This window comes from Eulemur rufifrons, chromosome 6 (genome assembly GCF_041146395.1).
Source record: "Eulemur rufifrons isolate Redbay chromosome 6, OSU_ERuf_1, whole genome shotgun sequence".
NCBI lineage: Eukaryota > Metazoa > Chordata > Mammalia > Primates > Lemuridae > Eulemur > Eulemur rufifrons.
This window is the reverse complement of record NC_090988.1, coordinates 1,725,395-1,740,811: the sequence shown is the minus strand read 5'-3', so window position 1 is coordinate 1,740,811 and position 15,417 is coordinate 1,725,395. Positions and strand designations below refer to the sequence as shown.

The following is a 15,417-nucleotide window of genomic DNA, read 5'->3' as shown; positions in this document are numbered from 1 at the left end:
TCGGATCCTGGGCTTTGGGCACTTGTTTCCTCTTCCTGGAGCACCCCCTCTTGATCCTGGCCTCCTCGCCTGACCCCCATCATCTGGTTGACTCTTCCTTTGGGTTCAGGTTGCGCCCTGACATCTTGTCTTAGGGAGGCCCTTCCTCCTGGGTGCCCCAGACTAGGTGAGGATGGCTTGTGCTGTTTCTCCCCTTTGACAGCTGTATTCCCTGTCACCTGCCCCTGGGATATGAACTCCATGGAGTGCCTGGTGTATTTTGTTTCCTAATGTGTTTCCAGAACTTTGCTCAGTGCCCATATATTTGTTCAAAATAGCATAGCATTTCCCCTGCATTATGGTCCACATTGTATAGCTCATTTCCCTACTATAGTACTCTTAGGTTTTTCATCACTACAAATATCCTGTAACAATGTCCTTCCGTATGTCTTTATGTGAATTAAGGTATTAGGTGTCTGCAATAAAAATAATCCCTTAACATGAAACTTGCTTTATAATTAACACTGTGTTTGCACATACGTTTTCCTAATTGATCTTCTCAACAACTGTGTGTGGTTGGTTTCATTATCAGCATCTCACAGATGAGAAAGCTACAACTCAGAGAGGTTAAGTGACTTACCAAATTCACGTGAAAACAACTGGAAAAGTCAGGATTTGAACTCAGGCCTCTAGGAGACAGGAATTGCCTTGTTACTGGGGAAGCTCATGAGTTTTGAACCAGCCTGACCCAACCAACCAGCCCAGTGGGTTGTTCTGCCTCCTACAGCTGTTATGAGGATTACATGAGTAAATAGTTGTAAAGCACTTAAAACAACGTCTGCCCCCAACAAACTCTCTGGAAGTGTTTAATATGTAGGTACCCGCTCTGCCCTGCCTGGCCACGTGTGGGCTGTGGGCAAGTGTCTCCACCCCTCTGGGCCTCAGTCTTTTCATCTGTAAGATGGGGATAATAATATTATTTCAGCTTTAGAGAAAATGTAAAGTACGTGGAATGTCATAGACACTTACCACATGGTGATAGCTTTGTCTTCAGGCCACGCCAGTCTCTCTAGCGAGATTCTACATTTATATCACGATTTAGTTTTTCAGTCTTTCACAGTCATTTTGTCAGCCCAGCGATGATTAGATGACCCAGTACTTTATGTGTCTGTTAAGTATTCTGAACACTACCATGGCCACTAAAGAGCTTCCCGGTTGCGGCCAAGCCCTCTCCCGACTCAACCCCTTTGCGGCCAGGTCGGGTGGCGTTTGTGATCTGGCAGTGCACGGCGCCACCTGCTGGCCAGGGGCGCGCCTCACACCCGCGGGCGGGCTGGTTTGGGGTTACCCGCCCTGGCTCGGCCTCCGCTGGGGAGTTCAATCCCATCACCGTCGTCTCTGCCCTCCTAGACACCTGGGGGTGTCTGAGCACAGGAGGGCTCAGCGCTCGGCGCTTTCGCAAGCCCAGCGCGACACAGGATTCGTGTGGAACAGGCCGCGCCTGCTGGGCCTCAGTTGTCCGTGCGGAGTAACGGGGTGACCGAGCAGGGCGGGCTTGCTGAGCTGGGGGACTCTGGGCACGTGCGGAGCGAGCGGAAGCAGTGATGGCAGGACGGCGAGCCAGTGTCCCAGGTTAAGACACGGCTGGGGATGGAAAGCAAGGGGCGGAGGCTGGGCGGGCCAGGTGAGGCTCGGGGCAGGGGACAGGGCGCCGCGTGGGACGCACCTCATCAGTCGGGCCCCACCCAGTCTCCAAAACCCTCAGCCCAACTCTGTCGCGCCCCCCTTGACCGGGAGCCCGTATGGGACGCCGTGTGTTGGTTCACTAGGTGTCATTTCATACTGCTGCCCTCACGGCAACCCTGTAAGGTAGGTAGTGTTGTTATTCGCCGCTGGAAACAGCTTCGGAACCTCGGAACGGCTAAGAACTTGCTGGAGATAACACGGCCAGGAGATGGGAGAGCCGGGCTTTGACCAAGTCCATCTGTCTTCAAAGCCTCTGAACTTCACGCTGTGTTTCCTGCCTTGATCTCTCCTCCTCTCTTGCCTACATTTTTTTTCCTGCTTGCTTCATCAGGATGTGTTTTTCAGACACCATCACAGGCTCAGGTTGTATCTGGCCATGGCTACTGATGTGGGGAACTGAGACAGCCCTCGCGGTACTTACGGTCTCTAACTGCCACTTGCAGTCCAGCTAAAACCAGCTTTGCTGGGGGCCTCCACAGCCCGCCAATTAGTGGATCGCCTCCTTTCACTTGCTTGGTATCTCTGTGACCTCCCCCACTGCGAGGGCTTCCCAGGCTCCTCGGATGCCGAGTGCAAGGTAGATTTCCCCAAGGAAACAGCGCAGGGCGTGGTGCCTTCTCCATTCCAAGACGCACCTGCCCCTCGGCCCAGATGCCACCTTCCAGGTGAGTGCTCCTTCAGGAACAGTGACCCCCAGCCACAAAGGTTGCGGACAGCCCAGGCAGAGGAGAGGTGCAGGAAAGAGCACTGAACTAACTAGCAGGCAGTACCTGGGCTCTGGCCCCTGCTTCCCCACTTCATAGCTATGTGACCTGAGCAAGTCGTATGGCTTCTGAGCCTCAGTGTCCCCTCCAGATAATGGAAATAGCAACCCTTTCTCTTCCTCCCTAGAAAGCTGCTTTCTGCCTCTAACTTCTTCTCCATTCCATCCTTCATGCCAACACCAGAGATTCCTGCAATACTCATTTAACCCTGTCGTTGCCCTCTCAGAGCCTCCAGTGGTTTGTTGACTGAGCCAGGACTCAAGCTCAGGTCTGTCTGGCACCAAACCTCCGCCTGCTGACCATGTAACTCAGCTGTGCATCACACCATGTGCCGTGCTGTGGCTGTGCAGACCTCACGTCAGTTCCAGAACCTCCGTGCCAACCTACAGTCCTGTTGCTCTGTCTGGGACATGTGCCCACCTGTTTGTCCACCTCTCTACCCTTCACTTTTCCCTATTTCAAACCTTACCCACCCTTCAAGCCCAGATCAGCTGCCACCTCCTCCAAGAAGCCTTCCCTGCCTCTGTCTCCCTCAGCACTTTTTTCATACTTTATTTGTACCTTTTATCCATTTCATTAAATTATTTTGAATTTTGTTTCTGTGCACAAAATTTTACATATAACGGTGGGCTCCATGCCCTCCAACCCCCAAAGGGTCCACAAACCTTACTCAAAAGGTGGTCACCTAGCATGCCCCCTCCCCAGCCAAGCCCCCAGACCATGCACTGGAGTGGGATGCTTCTCTTGAGGACACCTCTTCTGACTTTCTAACCAGCCAAAATTCCAGGAGGGTTTGATCCTTGAAGAGCTATTGGTCCTGGGCAGATTGTCTCCTACTGGGAACCCTGGTTCCGAGAGCCCAGCTCATTCCCAGGCTGGGTAGGCACAGCAAGCCCTGCAGGCACCCTGCAGAGAGAGGCTGGCTTTTAGGAATGCAAAACAGTCCACGATCTCTCAGGCTCCAGACAGCAGGGCAGGGGCCTCTGGAGCAAGATTCTGGCTACTGCAAAAGCACCAGTAAGGAGTGGGGAGGAGCCCACAGATGTTGGCATTATCAGCAATCATCCCTACACCGTGATCTGCAGGATATACTATAAGTGAAGAAAACGCTGTAGAACAGTGTTTCTAGAACGTTACCTTTTTTGTAAGAATAGGGGGGGGATATAAATATGTATGTATTGCTAATATTTTTCAGAAAAAAACAGCAGCAGGACAAAACAAATAAGAAGGGTTAACTTCGCATAGGGCAAGGGAGTAGGGCGTAGAGGATTGGAAGTAAGGAATGGAAGTAAGTTTTCTAAACCCTGTTTTGTGGTTTTGGAATCATGTAAATTCCCTGCATAATTAATAAAACAGAGAAATCAGAAAAAAGGAAAACAACAGACTCTAACCCTTGGATATAAACTGAAACAAATGAACCTAACTATGTCCAGTTGGAGCATAATCACAGAGGCAAGAACTATCTCGGGTGACTTTTTAAATGTTTGTTGATTGTCTATCCCTTTGTTAGAAAGAAAAATAAACAGTAGATTACAAAAAAATTTTTTTAATCCCAAATAATTTAAAAACTATAATCAATAATCTTATTAGCAGTCATTTTTTTCGAAACAGTTATAAACATGTTGCATAAAACCAAAAAAGTGACTTTCTCCACAATCAGCAGTTCTCCAGTTTAGCTGTGGTCCGCTGGACAGGTTCAAGCCCTGGATCTTCTGCTGGGCGCAGGACACTGGCTTCCTGGTTTCTGCATGCCCAGCGCCCGGCTCACAGTAGGCCCAAAGGAGCACCTGTTGGGTTGAGCTGAAACCCAAGGCACCAGGATCCTACTCAAATTCCCCCAGCTCATAGCCTGTCCCATCTCTGCCATCCCATCTCTGAAGGCCACCGTGATTCCTCCTGGCCTCCCCGAGGGCTGTCAGTGCCTGCCCGGTGCTCGGCTTCCTGTGCCCGAGAAGCATCAGGGTCTACGCTGGGGCCAGTGCCTGCCCCTTCGTTCCCTGCCTTCAGACCCAGTGCCCTGCGCTGAGTGGCCGCACCCATGGCCATTGACTTCCTGCAGAGGGATTTTTACATCTATCATTTCATTGAGTCCTCTCCTCAGCCCTGTTTCAAAACTCCATTTTACAAATAAGGCCCCTTGGCAAATGCCTAGGGTTCAAATCCACTATTAGCTCTGTAGACCTTGAGCAAGTCATTCATTCATTCATTCAAAAGCCATTTATTCACCGTGTAAAGAACTGTGTTGGCGCTAGGAGCACAGAGATGCATAGAGGACACACACTGTTCTCCAGAGAGGACTGAGGCTTCATATCCCCATCTGTCAAAATGGAGACAATATTCGTCTCCGCATTAAAGACTGAAATAGGAATGAATATATATATATATATATGCACACGTGTATATGGTTTTAAATTAGTATGTATATCCAGTGTATGTGTATATTTAGAGACATGTATTATTATATATAGTATATCTAACATAAGGAGGAGCGTTTGCACCAACAGGCTACACAAGCCCTCGGGATGCCCGTGACACTTCCGGATACAGACTAGGGTGTGCAGAGCCTGTAGAAAAACACCGCCTCTTCCTAGGACCTGGAAGTCCAGAGGTGTTTGTCAAGCCCCGGCCCAGGGCTCCGCGCTGTGCTAGCAGTGAGTGGTTTCTCCCAGAGAGCAGGGCAGGGCCAAGAGCCTGCACCAACCGTCGGCGGGTTCCGGTAAACGTCTGGCTGCCCGGGGAGCCCTCCTGGCGGGCGGTCCCTCGTAGCACGGACACCTGAGCGACTTGAAACTCACCGGCTTTCAGGACAGACCGACCTGGGTTTGCATGCCGGCCCTGCCACTCACCAGAGGGTGACTCTGCACAAGTTCCTTCCCTCAGATGCGTCAAGTGAACAAAAGGGTGTAACAATAGTACTGACCTCGTAGGATTGCTGGGAAAATTAAAGGAACTAATATGTATAAAATGCTTAAGACAGAACCTGAGACATAGTAAAAACTTAGTGAATACCCCCTGTGCCAAGTTTTCTCTATCGCACCACAAGCTTGGGGCTTCTCACTGGCCTGAAGACACTTCCGCCTTCTAGAACACCCCTGGGTCAAGGATGTCACTGGACAGAGACCGCGCAGTCCCCAGGCCCTGCGCCGGTCGTGCACAGCTCCCTCTCCACGGGGCTCGGCTCCAAGGAGTCCAGCTGGGTGCATCTGGCTGGGGAGATTAAATTATTTTTGAATTCCTAACCGAATGTTCTTTTAATGGAAACTTAATGACAGGCATTGAAATAGATTTCCTCCATACCCGCCTCCCGCCGCCCTCACCGCTGCTCTGTGTTGCGCAGTTCCCGATAACCTTTATTCCCTACCCCTGGACTTTTATCTCCCCAGTGACAAACAGCCCTAGCAGGACAGAAAGAGGAAATTCCACTCATTGTTCTCCAACTTCTGGCTTCCAAAATAAAATGCTCTATCTCCCCTGTCAAGCTTTGATTGACACAGGCTTCCTGTCGTGGCAGCGCAAGGCGGGGCGGGCGGGCTCATTTGCATTCTGTCCCTCCGAGGGTGTCCTAAGCTCACTCTGGCCGGGAGGAAGATCCCCAGGCCCTTCGCAGAAGCCTTCTGCTGAGGGCCCATCTCCTGTTTTGTGGAGCGTCTCCAAGGAAGACGCCCCCTCAGCTGTCTGTCCATCCACTTGGGAGGTGCCTCCCTGCGGTCCGGCTGCGCACCTGTCAGGGACACAGACCTTCTGATCGTCTCGCTTCTCGGATTTGGCACCTGAGAAAGGATCTTTTCCTTCTGCCCTTTCTCACTTAAAGAATAAATGATTTTTAAACATTTAGCCCTTTCCATTAAAGACAGCCTCCCAATTCTTAACTGCAAATATGGGAAGTTGAGACCACCTAAGTCCAGGAAGGTCGCACCAGCTCAGACGCTCCGAGTCAGACTCCCTACGGCAACAGAGATGAGTTGGGCGATTCCAGGGGAATCGATACCAAGGAAAATTCAGACGTAGGAAAGCGTCGGGGGATGCAGTTATTCTCAAGGAGAATAAGAAATGTTGAGTTGCCTTTAAAATGGATAAATCAATAAATATAAAAACATGCGTACCTGTAGCAATAGCACTACTGATGTGATAGGATCCTGCTGGGAAAAAGCATTGCCACATTGGAATAGAAGGACCACCTTTAGCATTGACATTAACCTATAGGCAATGTGGCCTTCCGGGATTTCTGTTTCCCATTTTCTGTCTGGACTCCCTGAGCTCCTGTGCCCTTGTTAACCCCTCTCTCCAAATGCCAGGGGTTTTATGTCACCTTTGGGTTTCAGCCACCCCTTAGAACAGTCCAAAGTTACTTGCCCAGGGCCTCATTTCCAAAGGGTTCTAGTGGATGTAACTATGTTAATGGTTGCAGAATGCCTTGATTCTAATAAAGGAATATTTGGAAACAGGCTCCACCAAGTTACCCAGAAACAAATACCAATCAGAAAGATCCCAGTTGTGTAGCTCTCTAAACAATCAAAGGGAAGGGACTGCTTATGACAATTTCACTTCCCGGGATGCCCAGCATGCCACCAACAAGCAGGGCATGCACAGAAGCAGTGCGTTCTGATGTGAATGGCCTGTGTCAATACATTTTCCCTCCAGCTTATAAAAGGGCCACAGAGTCATAAAACCTCATGACAGTGGGCCGGCAGAGAGTTCCAGCTACCTCAAGATTGTGATACCTGATGTCTTTTAGCTTTGTGAGCAAGCTAAACTGTGGTGCCCAAGCACGCACAGGCACGGAGCAAGTTCCGTGTGGGCCAGTTGTGCTCACTGCTGTGGCCACTGACGAGGTGTGCAACCCTTAACCCGTCAGACCACGCGTCTGTACAAACCCAGCCCTCGGCCTGGAAAGACAGAGCCATCCCTACCGACAACCGCTGGCAGCTGCCCCTTGGTTTGCCAGACTCACGCTGGAGAGATTGGATGGAGCGGTACAGGAAGGCGTGTGTCTGCAGCCCAGGTCATTTCCTCCTGGGGAGTCAAGATGACAAATGTGTCCTATGTGCCACTCCCCACCTGTCCCACCCCTTCCAGGAGAAAGTTCACCCTCAGCAAGAGGATTTTCACTAGCTGGCCTGTCTCAATTTGTGCACAATAATTGACACTTCTGAATAATGTATGCACAGCTTCAGGAATTTAATATATTAACACACTGAAAACATTTTGATTGCCAAGCAGCTTTAAGTACCATTTTTTTCCCAAGACACATTCAAAATAATGCAGGTGGGGAAGTGAACAAGACATTCACAGTAAAACATTCCCCTGAAGGCCAATCCTTCCCTTTTAGGAAGATGAGGTGTTGGCTGTCAGTGAAAGAAAGGCTTAGCAATGTCCTACCTGTGGAGCCACATCCCATTTCTTTCTCTTCCCCACTTTTCCTTTAGAAATAGCGTTTCAGTACAAACCCTAGGCAGGGAAACACAAGAATTTTTTTCTTCTCAGAAGCATTAGCAGTACTGATTTTTAGACTGATTCTGCACCTTCAAATTCCTCATTGGCCTCTTGGAAAAGCAGGAAATACCCTTTTAACAGATTTGTACCCCTTAACCCATTCAATACAGATGAAAAGAAATATCACCACCACTTGCTGCTCGAGCACTCTGCCTGGAAGGAAGCTGTTCATCAAGATTCTAGAGTGTGGATTCAGCCTCTACCTGTTCCACACGAGGTTACAGCCTCAAGCTGTTCTTTGTGTTAACAGTCTTTTCTTATTGTCATTGACAGGTTAGTTCATCTCCCCTAACTCAGGAGACAATTTTTCCATTGATAAAAGTCAGAATTAAAATAAAACTGGAGTCTTTCTTATCAGTAGATTCAAAATGATAATGTCATTATTCCTTGATCCTATGTAAGGTTCCTAACTTCTTTAAGGAGACTTTTAAAAATATCTTGTTTGGCTTGTCCAGGAGACTATTGGTGGTTTAGTCTGTTCCTATCAACATTTAGTGATCTCAAATAGTCGGATTTGAGACTCCAAGAGAGCTGCTTTGGCTTCCATTCTATGGATGTGTTGCGTGTCCCCATACAGCAGCCCTGTGGAGCACTGTGTCCTGTGGGATCACGGTGATGGGGCTCGGGGGTCTTGGTGCTGGTAGACTTTGGGAGTTCTCACTCTGCTTACATATCTCCAGATTGTCCATTGCTTCATAATGCCTCTAGTCACGAGGTGCCTTACAGACTTTGCTTTACTTGGGCTGAAAAGCCACTGTTACATTTTGGTGTCATCTGTTTCATTGATTTCTGACAAGATGAAGCTGGGGTTGTCGTAGCCTCTCTTCATCCGGGCTCTGGCATCTTTCTCATTATAAAGGCACATGGCACAGTGGGGGGTCTCCACCTCCACTGTCTTGCTGAAGTTGTGGAAATCCACTCGGTATTTCCCTTCCTTGGTCTTGGACACTATGGGAGCAAAGCGGTAGCCCCAGAGCACCTCCTCTGGGACATAGGATGTCCGGACCTGGCAGGTAGCGCTGGTTGCTTCCACTGTGCCGTCTAAAAACACCACTAATTCAAAGTCCTGCTGGAGAAGGTTTTCTGCTGCCATGTGGAAGAAGGGGCTGTGGTGATCAATGACATGGTAAATTGTCAGTGGAGAGATGAAGAACAAATTTTCATTGCCAGCATCAACCACAAAGTTGACATTGATCTGATCCAAAATAATGGTCTCCCCTTCAGGAGTGACTGTGGTCTTCAGAAGCTTCCCGTATATGTGACTGCCAATAAGAAGGCTCTTCCTTAGATTAGCCACTCGGATTAGGAGACAAAGCTTCCCCCCTCGCTTGCTGATCACCGCGTTCTTGCTGAACGTAATGGTCTTGGCACGTTTTTTGGGCCTGGAGATCTTGGCTAAGATGGCGCCACACATGAAAGAATTGATCATGACGCCAAGGATAGACTGGGAGATAAGCAGAAAGATGGCGGTGGCACACTGTTCTGTCACACACCTGAATCCATATCCGATGGTCACCTGAGTTTCCAGAGAAAACAGGAAAGCTGAGGTCAAGCCGTTAATGTTCTCCACGCAGGGAGTGTGATTGGCAGAAGGATGGAACTCGGGGAGGTCTTTGTGAATGTAGGCCACCACGTACCACAGGAGACCGAAGAGAAACCAACTCCCCAAGAAAGCTGTGATGAAGATGGTCATTTTGTACCTCCATTTGAGGTCAAGCACAGTCGTCCAGATGTCCACAAAGAATATAAATCTTGACTGTGCCTCCACATTGCCAAACTCTATGTTGCACCTTCCGTCTTTGGAGACGAGCCTCGGTCTTTGCCGAGAATGTCCCCAAAATCGAGTGACAAACCATTTCCGAAGATGTTTGAACATCTTTTCCGTCAAAACCCTGATCTGAAAACACATCAAAGAAAAACAAAAAAAGATTATGATTATAGCAGTAATGAGTTAGGTGACTCACATAAAGACCTAACTACATGTAAAAAGATCATTCAAAACTATCTGGCTTACTGAGCATTTGGGCAGGCTGACAAGTTTGTTCTGGACACCACAATACTATTTCCAGTGGGAACTTTCCATGGAGGACCACGTTACTCAAATATAGAAAGGCAAAATCATTACAGAGAGACAGAAATGGAAGAAAACTAAGAGATCATATATTCAGGGGTTTCCTGACCTCCATCAATCACATACAACCTTAAAAATGTTCATGATAACAAATTATGACCTGTACTTTTATTTGATATTGTTCTTTAAATTGCCTTCCCTTTTTTCTTTAAGAAATTTAGCCTTATGCTAAGCAATAATTTCTGTGAAGTCACAAGCTTGAAACACTATGTTTTTTGAGATACATAAAAATAAATAACTGAAAACCAGCCATTCATATACTACCTAAATCATCTTGTCTGCTGCTATTGGTACTCACACAGCTGGAGAAATCCTAATCAGATTCAATGCTCTTATTCACCAAATGAGGGAACTGAGACTCAGAAAGTTTAAATGACTTGTCCAAAGTCCTGTACCTAACCAGTGGCAGGATGACAACTGGACCATAAGGCTCCTGCCCCCAGTCTAGGGGAACTTCTACCACACTGTGTCTCAGTTACCAGATCTTATATTCTGGAGTTAAATTTCCCTAAAATATTTTAAGACAAGCATTGGTCAAATTTATTTATTTTTTTTAGTGCTGAAAACTATTTGGACAGAGCTCAGATCCCACCGGATGATCTCAGAAGCTTTCTCAGTGGATCTAGAAGTTCCTACTCTCTCTCTCTATGGTTTGCCAAGATTCCCAAAAGGAATACTGGGGTATGAGGGTCTCCATCAACATCCCACACTTCCTTCCCTGCTCAAAGCTGAAGGCCTGGGAGCACGGACTTAAGCAATTCTCTGTAAAGCTAGAGCCGTATTTGATTCACTCCTGTGTCCCAGCTGCTAGCACAGTCTGTGGGCACTTACCATTTATTCATTCAACATCAGTGGAATAATTGGGTGAATGATTTAAGCTCTTTAAAATCCTATCTTCTCAATGGTTCCTTATAGATGACACTATTGTGACTTCCATTTTACAGCAAAATAGAAAAGGGACTTTCCCCTAAACAGTCAACAATGGTGACACCCAGTGTCACAAACACCAGACCACCGCCTCCCCTATGCCCAAGAAAATCAAGGCGTGCCCTCCACGGTTAGCAATGTCTTCATGGTATTTTTCATTAAATGCAAATATGTTTTTAAAATAGATTTCAAAATCCCCCTTCAACAATATGTTTATTCATAAAAACTAGGAAGCGAAACCAGCTTGGTGATCAACTTTAAACAAAAGCGATCTTCTACAGCATCTTGTTCATGGCCTTAACCTAGGTGAAAAGAAGCGAAGCCAACACCAAGTGGAAGTGGTAAAGAGAGAACCACAGCTGTGGAGGGTTGAAGTGTTGAGGACAGGCTCTGCAGACACAGAAAAAGAAAGTGCTACCAAGAGAACAAACAGCAGTGCACACACTCAGGGGCCCTGCCCTCAACCCACCCATCCCTCATTGACCTCAAGTCCCCAAGGAGGACAAGGGGATGGTCCCACTCGAGGCACACTGAGAGGAAGTGATTTTCCTCCCTCCACTTTGCTCCCCTTTCATCGCACACACACCCTTCACCCTGGCCTACACCCACGGGACTGACGCTCTCTCGGGTGCATGGAAGCTCGTACTGCTCACAGAGCTCTTCCGAAGTGAATATCACCTTAAATAAGAAGTTCTAAAACCATTCATTAGCTGAATCCACATTCTCTTTGACATATACTATAATTCCAGAGACAGTTCCTAACATACAACTTGCAAGTTATTTTTCCCCACTACCCTTCTCCTGTAGCCTCCCTTGAATTCCTGTCCCTTTTGAAGGTAAAGAATAATTCTGCAGAGTGGAAAGTACCCCTGATTTAGCTCGTGGATACGTTTGGGTTCCGTGACCACATTGATGATAAAACGCTATCCGCCGGCCTAACAGAGGGGAAGCAGCAGCAAGCGGCTCGTGACGCCTTTCCCAGTCTGCACTCACCAGCATCCTGGACGCGCTCTGGCCTGAGGCACCCATGGCTGGAAAAAGCAAGGAAGTGTGTTGGGAGTTGGCCGCTGTGTGCAGGTTGATTTCTTTTAGACTCAGCCTCATTTATTTCAGTCATCAGTCAGTGGACTGATGCTAATTTGGATTAGCTCGAAAACACTGAATTTGACGGTGGAGTCGTGTGGTTTAAATCAAGGCAATTGGTTGTTCTCAGACCAAGCCCCAAGCCGGGTATTTTTTTTCCATCCTCACATGGCTTGAATACCGTCATGCTAAGACATGACAAACCCCCAGCTAAGGTCCCCAGGCAGCAGGTGTGGACGGGGTGTGGGCATTGCCCTCCCCTCCTTCGCCACGCTCCGGTGCTCTCTTCCAGTTCTCCTAAAAGTCGTGCCCAATACCTTCTGGCCAGAAACAGTGAGTTCTCATCCACCTCCTGGCCTACTCTCTGAGACACACTGAGACGCTGAGTTTCCCAAGTGTTCACAAAGGCACCGGTGAATACACAGACATGGACAAGTACATATTTGCAAGATGAAAGTAACACCACACCAGGAAGAAACAAGATACCATGTTAATCTCTCTATACAACAGTCACTGTTATGTAAGAAACTGAGATTTAAAAGAAGCCTTTATTGTTGGATTTATTCTGGAAAAGCTAGCATTTACCAAAGGTGCTTTTTTACATGTACTGGGTTAGCCAGTGCTGTTGATTTATTTGTTCAGAGTGAGAAGAATTATTCTTAGAGAATGCAAGGACACAAGATAAATTCATCCACTAACCAAACCCATCATTCACACAGCAGACCTATTATTGCACAGATCCTACTTTGCTTAGACAATGGCATTTGAACTAACCACAAACAAAGGCAATATGTATTTTATGAACTATTAGGTGATTAGAGACTGTCCCCGATGTCTGGGTTATATAACACGCTCAGATTTTAGGTTCCTTTCTGCTGAAATCAGTGAATCTTACTAGCAAGCAAAGGGCTGCACGTTAGCTAATGTTTACCAAGTATTCTCAGTGGCCTGGCAAAGCCAGGGCATTGCATTACCGTCCCTTTTTCTTCCGTGCTCCAGCAGCATTCTTGTTCTGTAAAAACCCCATTCTCGGAAAATAGACTTTTTGTACACTTCTCAGGCATTGATTTTCTGCTTATGCTGTGGGATTTCAAAGGCAAATAGAACCCTCCTGTTCTCAAGGGGCTCACAGTCTAACGGGGCAGTGAGCTAAGGCATCTGCCATCACAGCGTGAGCTGTGGTCTGTATGGTGCCAAAAGGAACAACTTTTTAACAAGATCCCTATTAGTGGGGATCCACCCTCTGCAAACACACTTCAACTGGCAGAAAACTCATTGCATTTATGTACAAATTAACTTATTAATTTATCATTATTCAGTAATGATGTGTTGACACCATTACATGTGCCAGCCACTGTGCCAAACATTAGAGAAGCGATCACTGGCCAAATAGACCAGCCCTTGTCATCGTGCGGGTCCCAGCTGAGGGGGGAGTACAAACAAGGCAATAAACGGTCAAGTGCAGTGATGTATGCCAGGGGAGCACCTATTTTGGGGGGCCAAGGCCTGAGAATGAGTCACACATAGTAGGAGCTCTATAAATAGCTGTCGAATGACAATAAATTAATCAGTGTGTATAGGAAAGCAATAAGTCTGCTGTCACTTCTGTTGCTCGGTAGCCGGTGGCTCTCGCTCCAATAGAGACACTTTGGAAGAGGCGCTCCTGTGCGCAGTGGCGACCACACTGCATGTACCCGTGTGCGTGACCCAGGAGGGGCAACAGAAGAAAGCAAGCAGGGGGAGCCGAAAGAAGTGCCAGGCAAACCGTAACTGAGTGCAGAGAGCCGCAGCGAGACTGGGCTGGGAAGGCAGCAAGGGACAAATCGCTCAGCGCCCGGTGCCCCTGGAGATATTTCTGTTGTAGACCTGAAGGAGAAACTGCTATAAACAACGTCATCTAGCTGTACTTCAGAGACAACTCGTCGTAATTCTAGACAAGTCCGAAGGCTCTTCCGCTTAGCAGCCCTTCAACTTCCCGAAAAGGAACACATTTTCCTCCTGGATCTTCTTTTCTCCAGAAAAATGCACGCTTCGTCTGCATGCCACGCCCCCCTCCCCCCACAGTTTGTGCTCGTGCCGACAGTGAGGAACCCAAGGGTGGCGGCTGTTCTTTCGCAGGTACTTCGCAGGTTTCTCCAGAACCTGAGAACGGCCATCACGAATCGGGACTTCTTACAGCGCTGGGCACACGCCTCGTTCCCACCCGGCGTGCCCGGTGGCCCAGCAGCCACTGTGTAAGAGGGAGGGCGACAGGGCAGTGCCGTCACTGCCTCTGACTTCCGGCTTCTCCACAGAGACGAACAACAGTCTGCCTTTTAGCTAACCCTCTCGTGGCTTACACACAACCTTTGTTAACTTCAGGACATTTCTGAGAGTCCAGATTTCAAGAGAGAGGAACTATGAGCAGAAATCAGGTGACTTTTCCCAGTTCTTTGCAAACTGGGTAGGGAAGAAATTCAAGTTCCTATGAAAATGTACTGTTTTGTTTCAGACCAGCTGTCAACTGAATCAACAGACATTTCTTGAGGACCTTCCGTAGCGATGCTTCGAATGGGATTACGGGGCATAGCCTCTGCCTTCTTAATATATTTGGACACTCAATTTATTGAACACCTATTATGTACCAGGTGCCATGTTAGGAACCAAACAAGGTAACAGTCCCTGCTCTCAAGTTGTTCACAGGTAAATGATTCAAGAATTGTCAGGCAGCAGGTTTGCTGCCCTGAAAGGACTGAGGACAGAGTGTTAAGGCAGCCACCAAAGAGGAGACCCAACAGGCTGGGTGTCAGGCTTAGACTCTTCAACACACCTTTGCTAAGGAGCTAAATCAAATGCATCTAACTGCTGCTGCAGAGGGCTTCCTCTGTCCATGAAAATCCTCACAAGCTGCTGGAGGATAGCCACCTAGCAAGATTTGCAGAGGTTCAGGGCCCCGAGAAGCATCAAGTCATCCAGCTCCCCGGATTACCAGCATCAATCCAGAACCCCTAGTGGACAGAGGGTGGTGTTTCCCTTTGGTTTGGTAAAGCCAGAGAGGTTATCTCGGTGTTTAGCGCTACCAGGCAGCTCATGTGGGGTCCACACGGGCTCTTTTTAGACAGAACTTGGCAAAGGTGGTGGAAACCACCTTTCCTGGCCTCATGGGCATATAAAAGGGCACCTGAGCCCAGGACTCTTCCAGGCTAGGCTTGGGAATGCACCTCAGGAATACCCTGCCTTTCCTTGGTGTGAGCATACTCCCAAGTCCCCTCTGCTGTGAAGCCAGGAGTGTGCTTGTGTCCAGGGACAGATCAG

The 15,417-nt window shown here is 48.1% G+C and overlaps 1 protein-coding gene across 1 annotated transcript; it reads right to left on the bottom strand.

Annotated features, from left to right (window-relative positions):
* Positions 1–8,739: 8,739 nt before the first annotated feature.
* On the bottom strand, positions 8,740–12,069 carry KCNJ1 (potassium inwardly rectifying channel subfamily J member 1). Its single transcript, XM_069468639.1, has 2 exons — positions 12,034–12,069; positions 8,740–9,879 (listed from the first exon to the last, which is right to left on the bottom strand). Exons 1-2 carry the CDS (start codon positions 12,067–12,069, stop codon positions 8,740–8,742), a joined length of 1,176 nt encoding a protein of 391 aa, XP_069324740.1.
* Positions 12,070–15,417: the final 3,348 nt, after the last annotated feature.

What these genes read in the sequence shown, in the direction of transcription:
- KCNJ1 (XM_069468639.1), bottom strand. Translation starts at nt 12,069, where the DNA reads ATGGGTGCCTCAGGCCAGAGCGCGTCCAGGATGCTG. An exon ending in AGAGCGCGTCCAGGATGCTG is followed by an intron (nt 9,880 to 12,033) that starts GTGAGTGCAGAC and finishes ATGTGTTTTCAG; the next exon opens with ATCAGGGTTTTGACGGAAAA.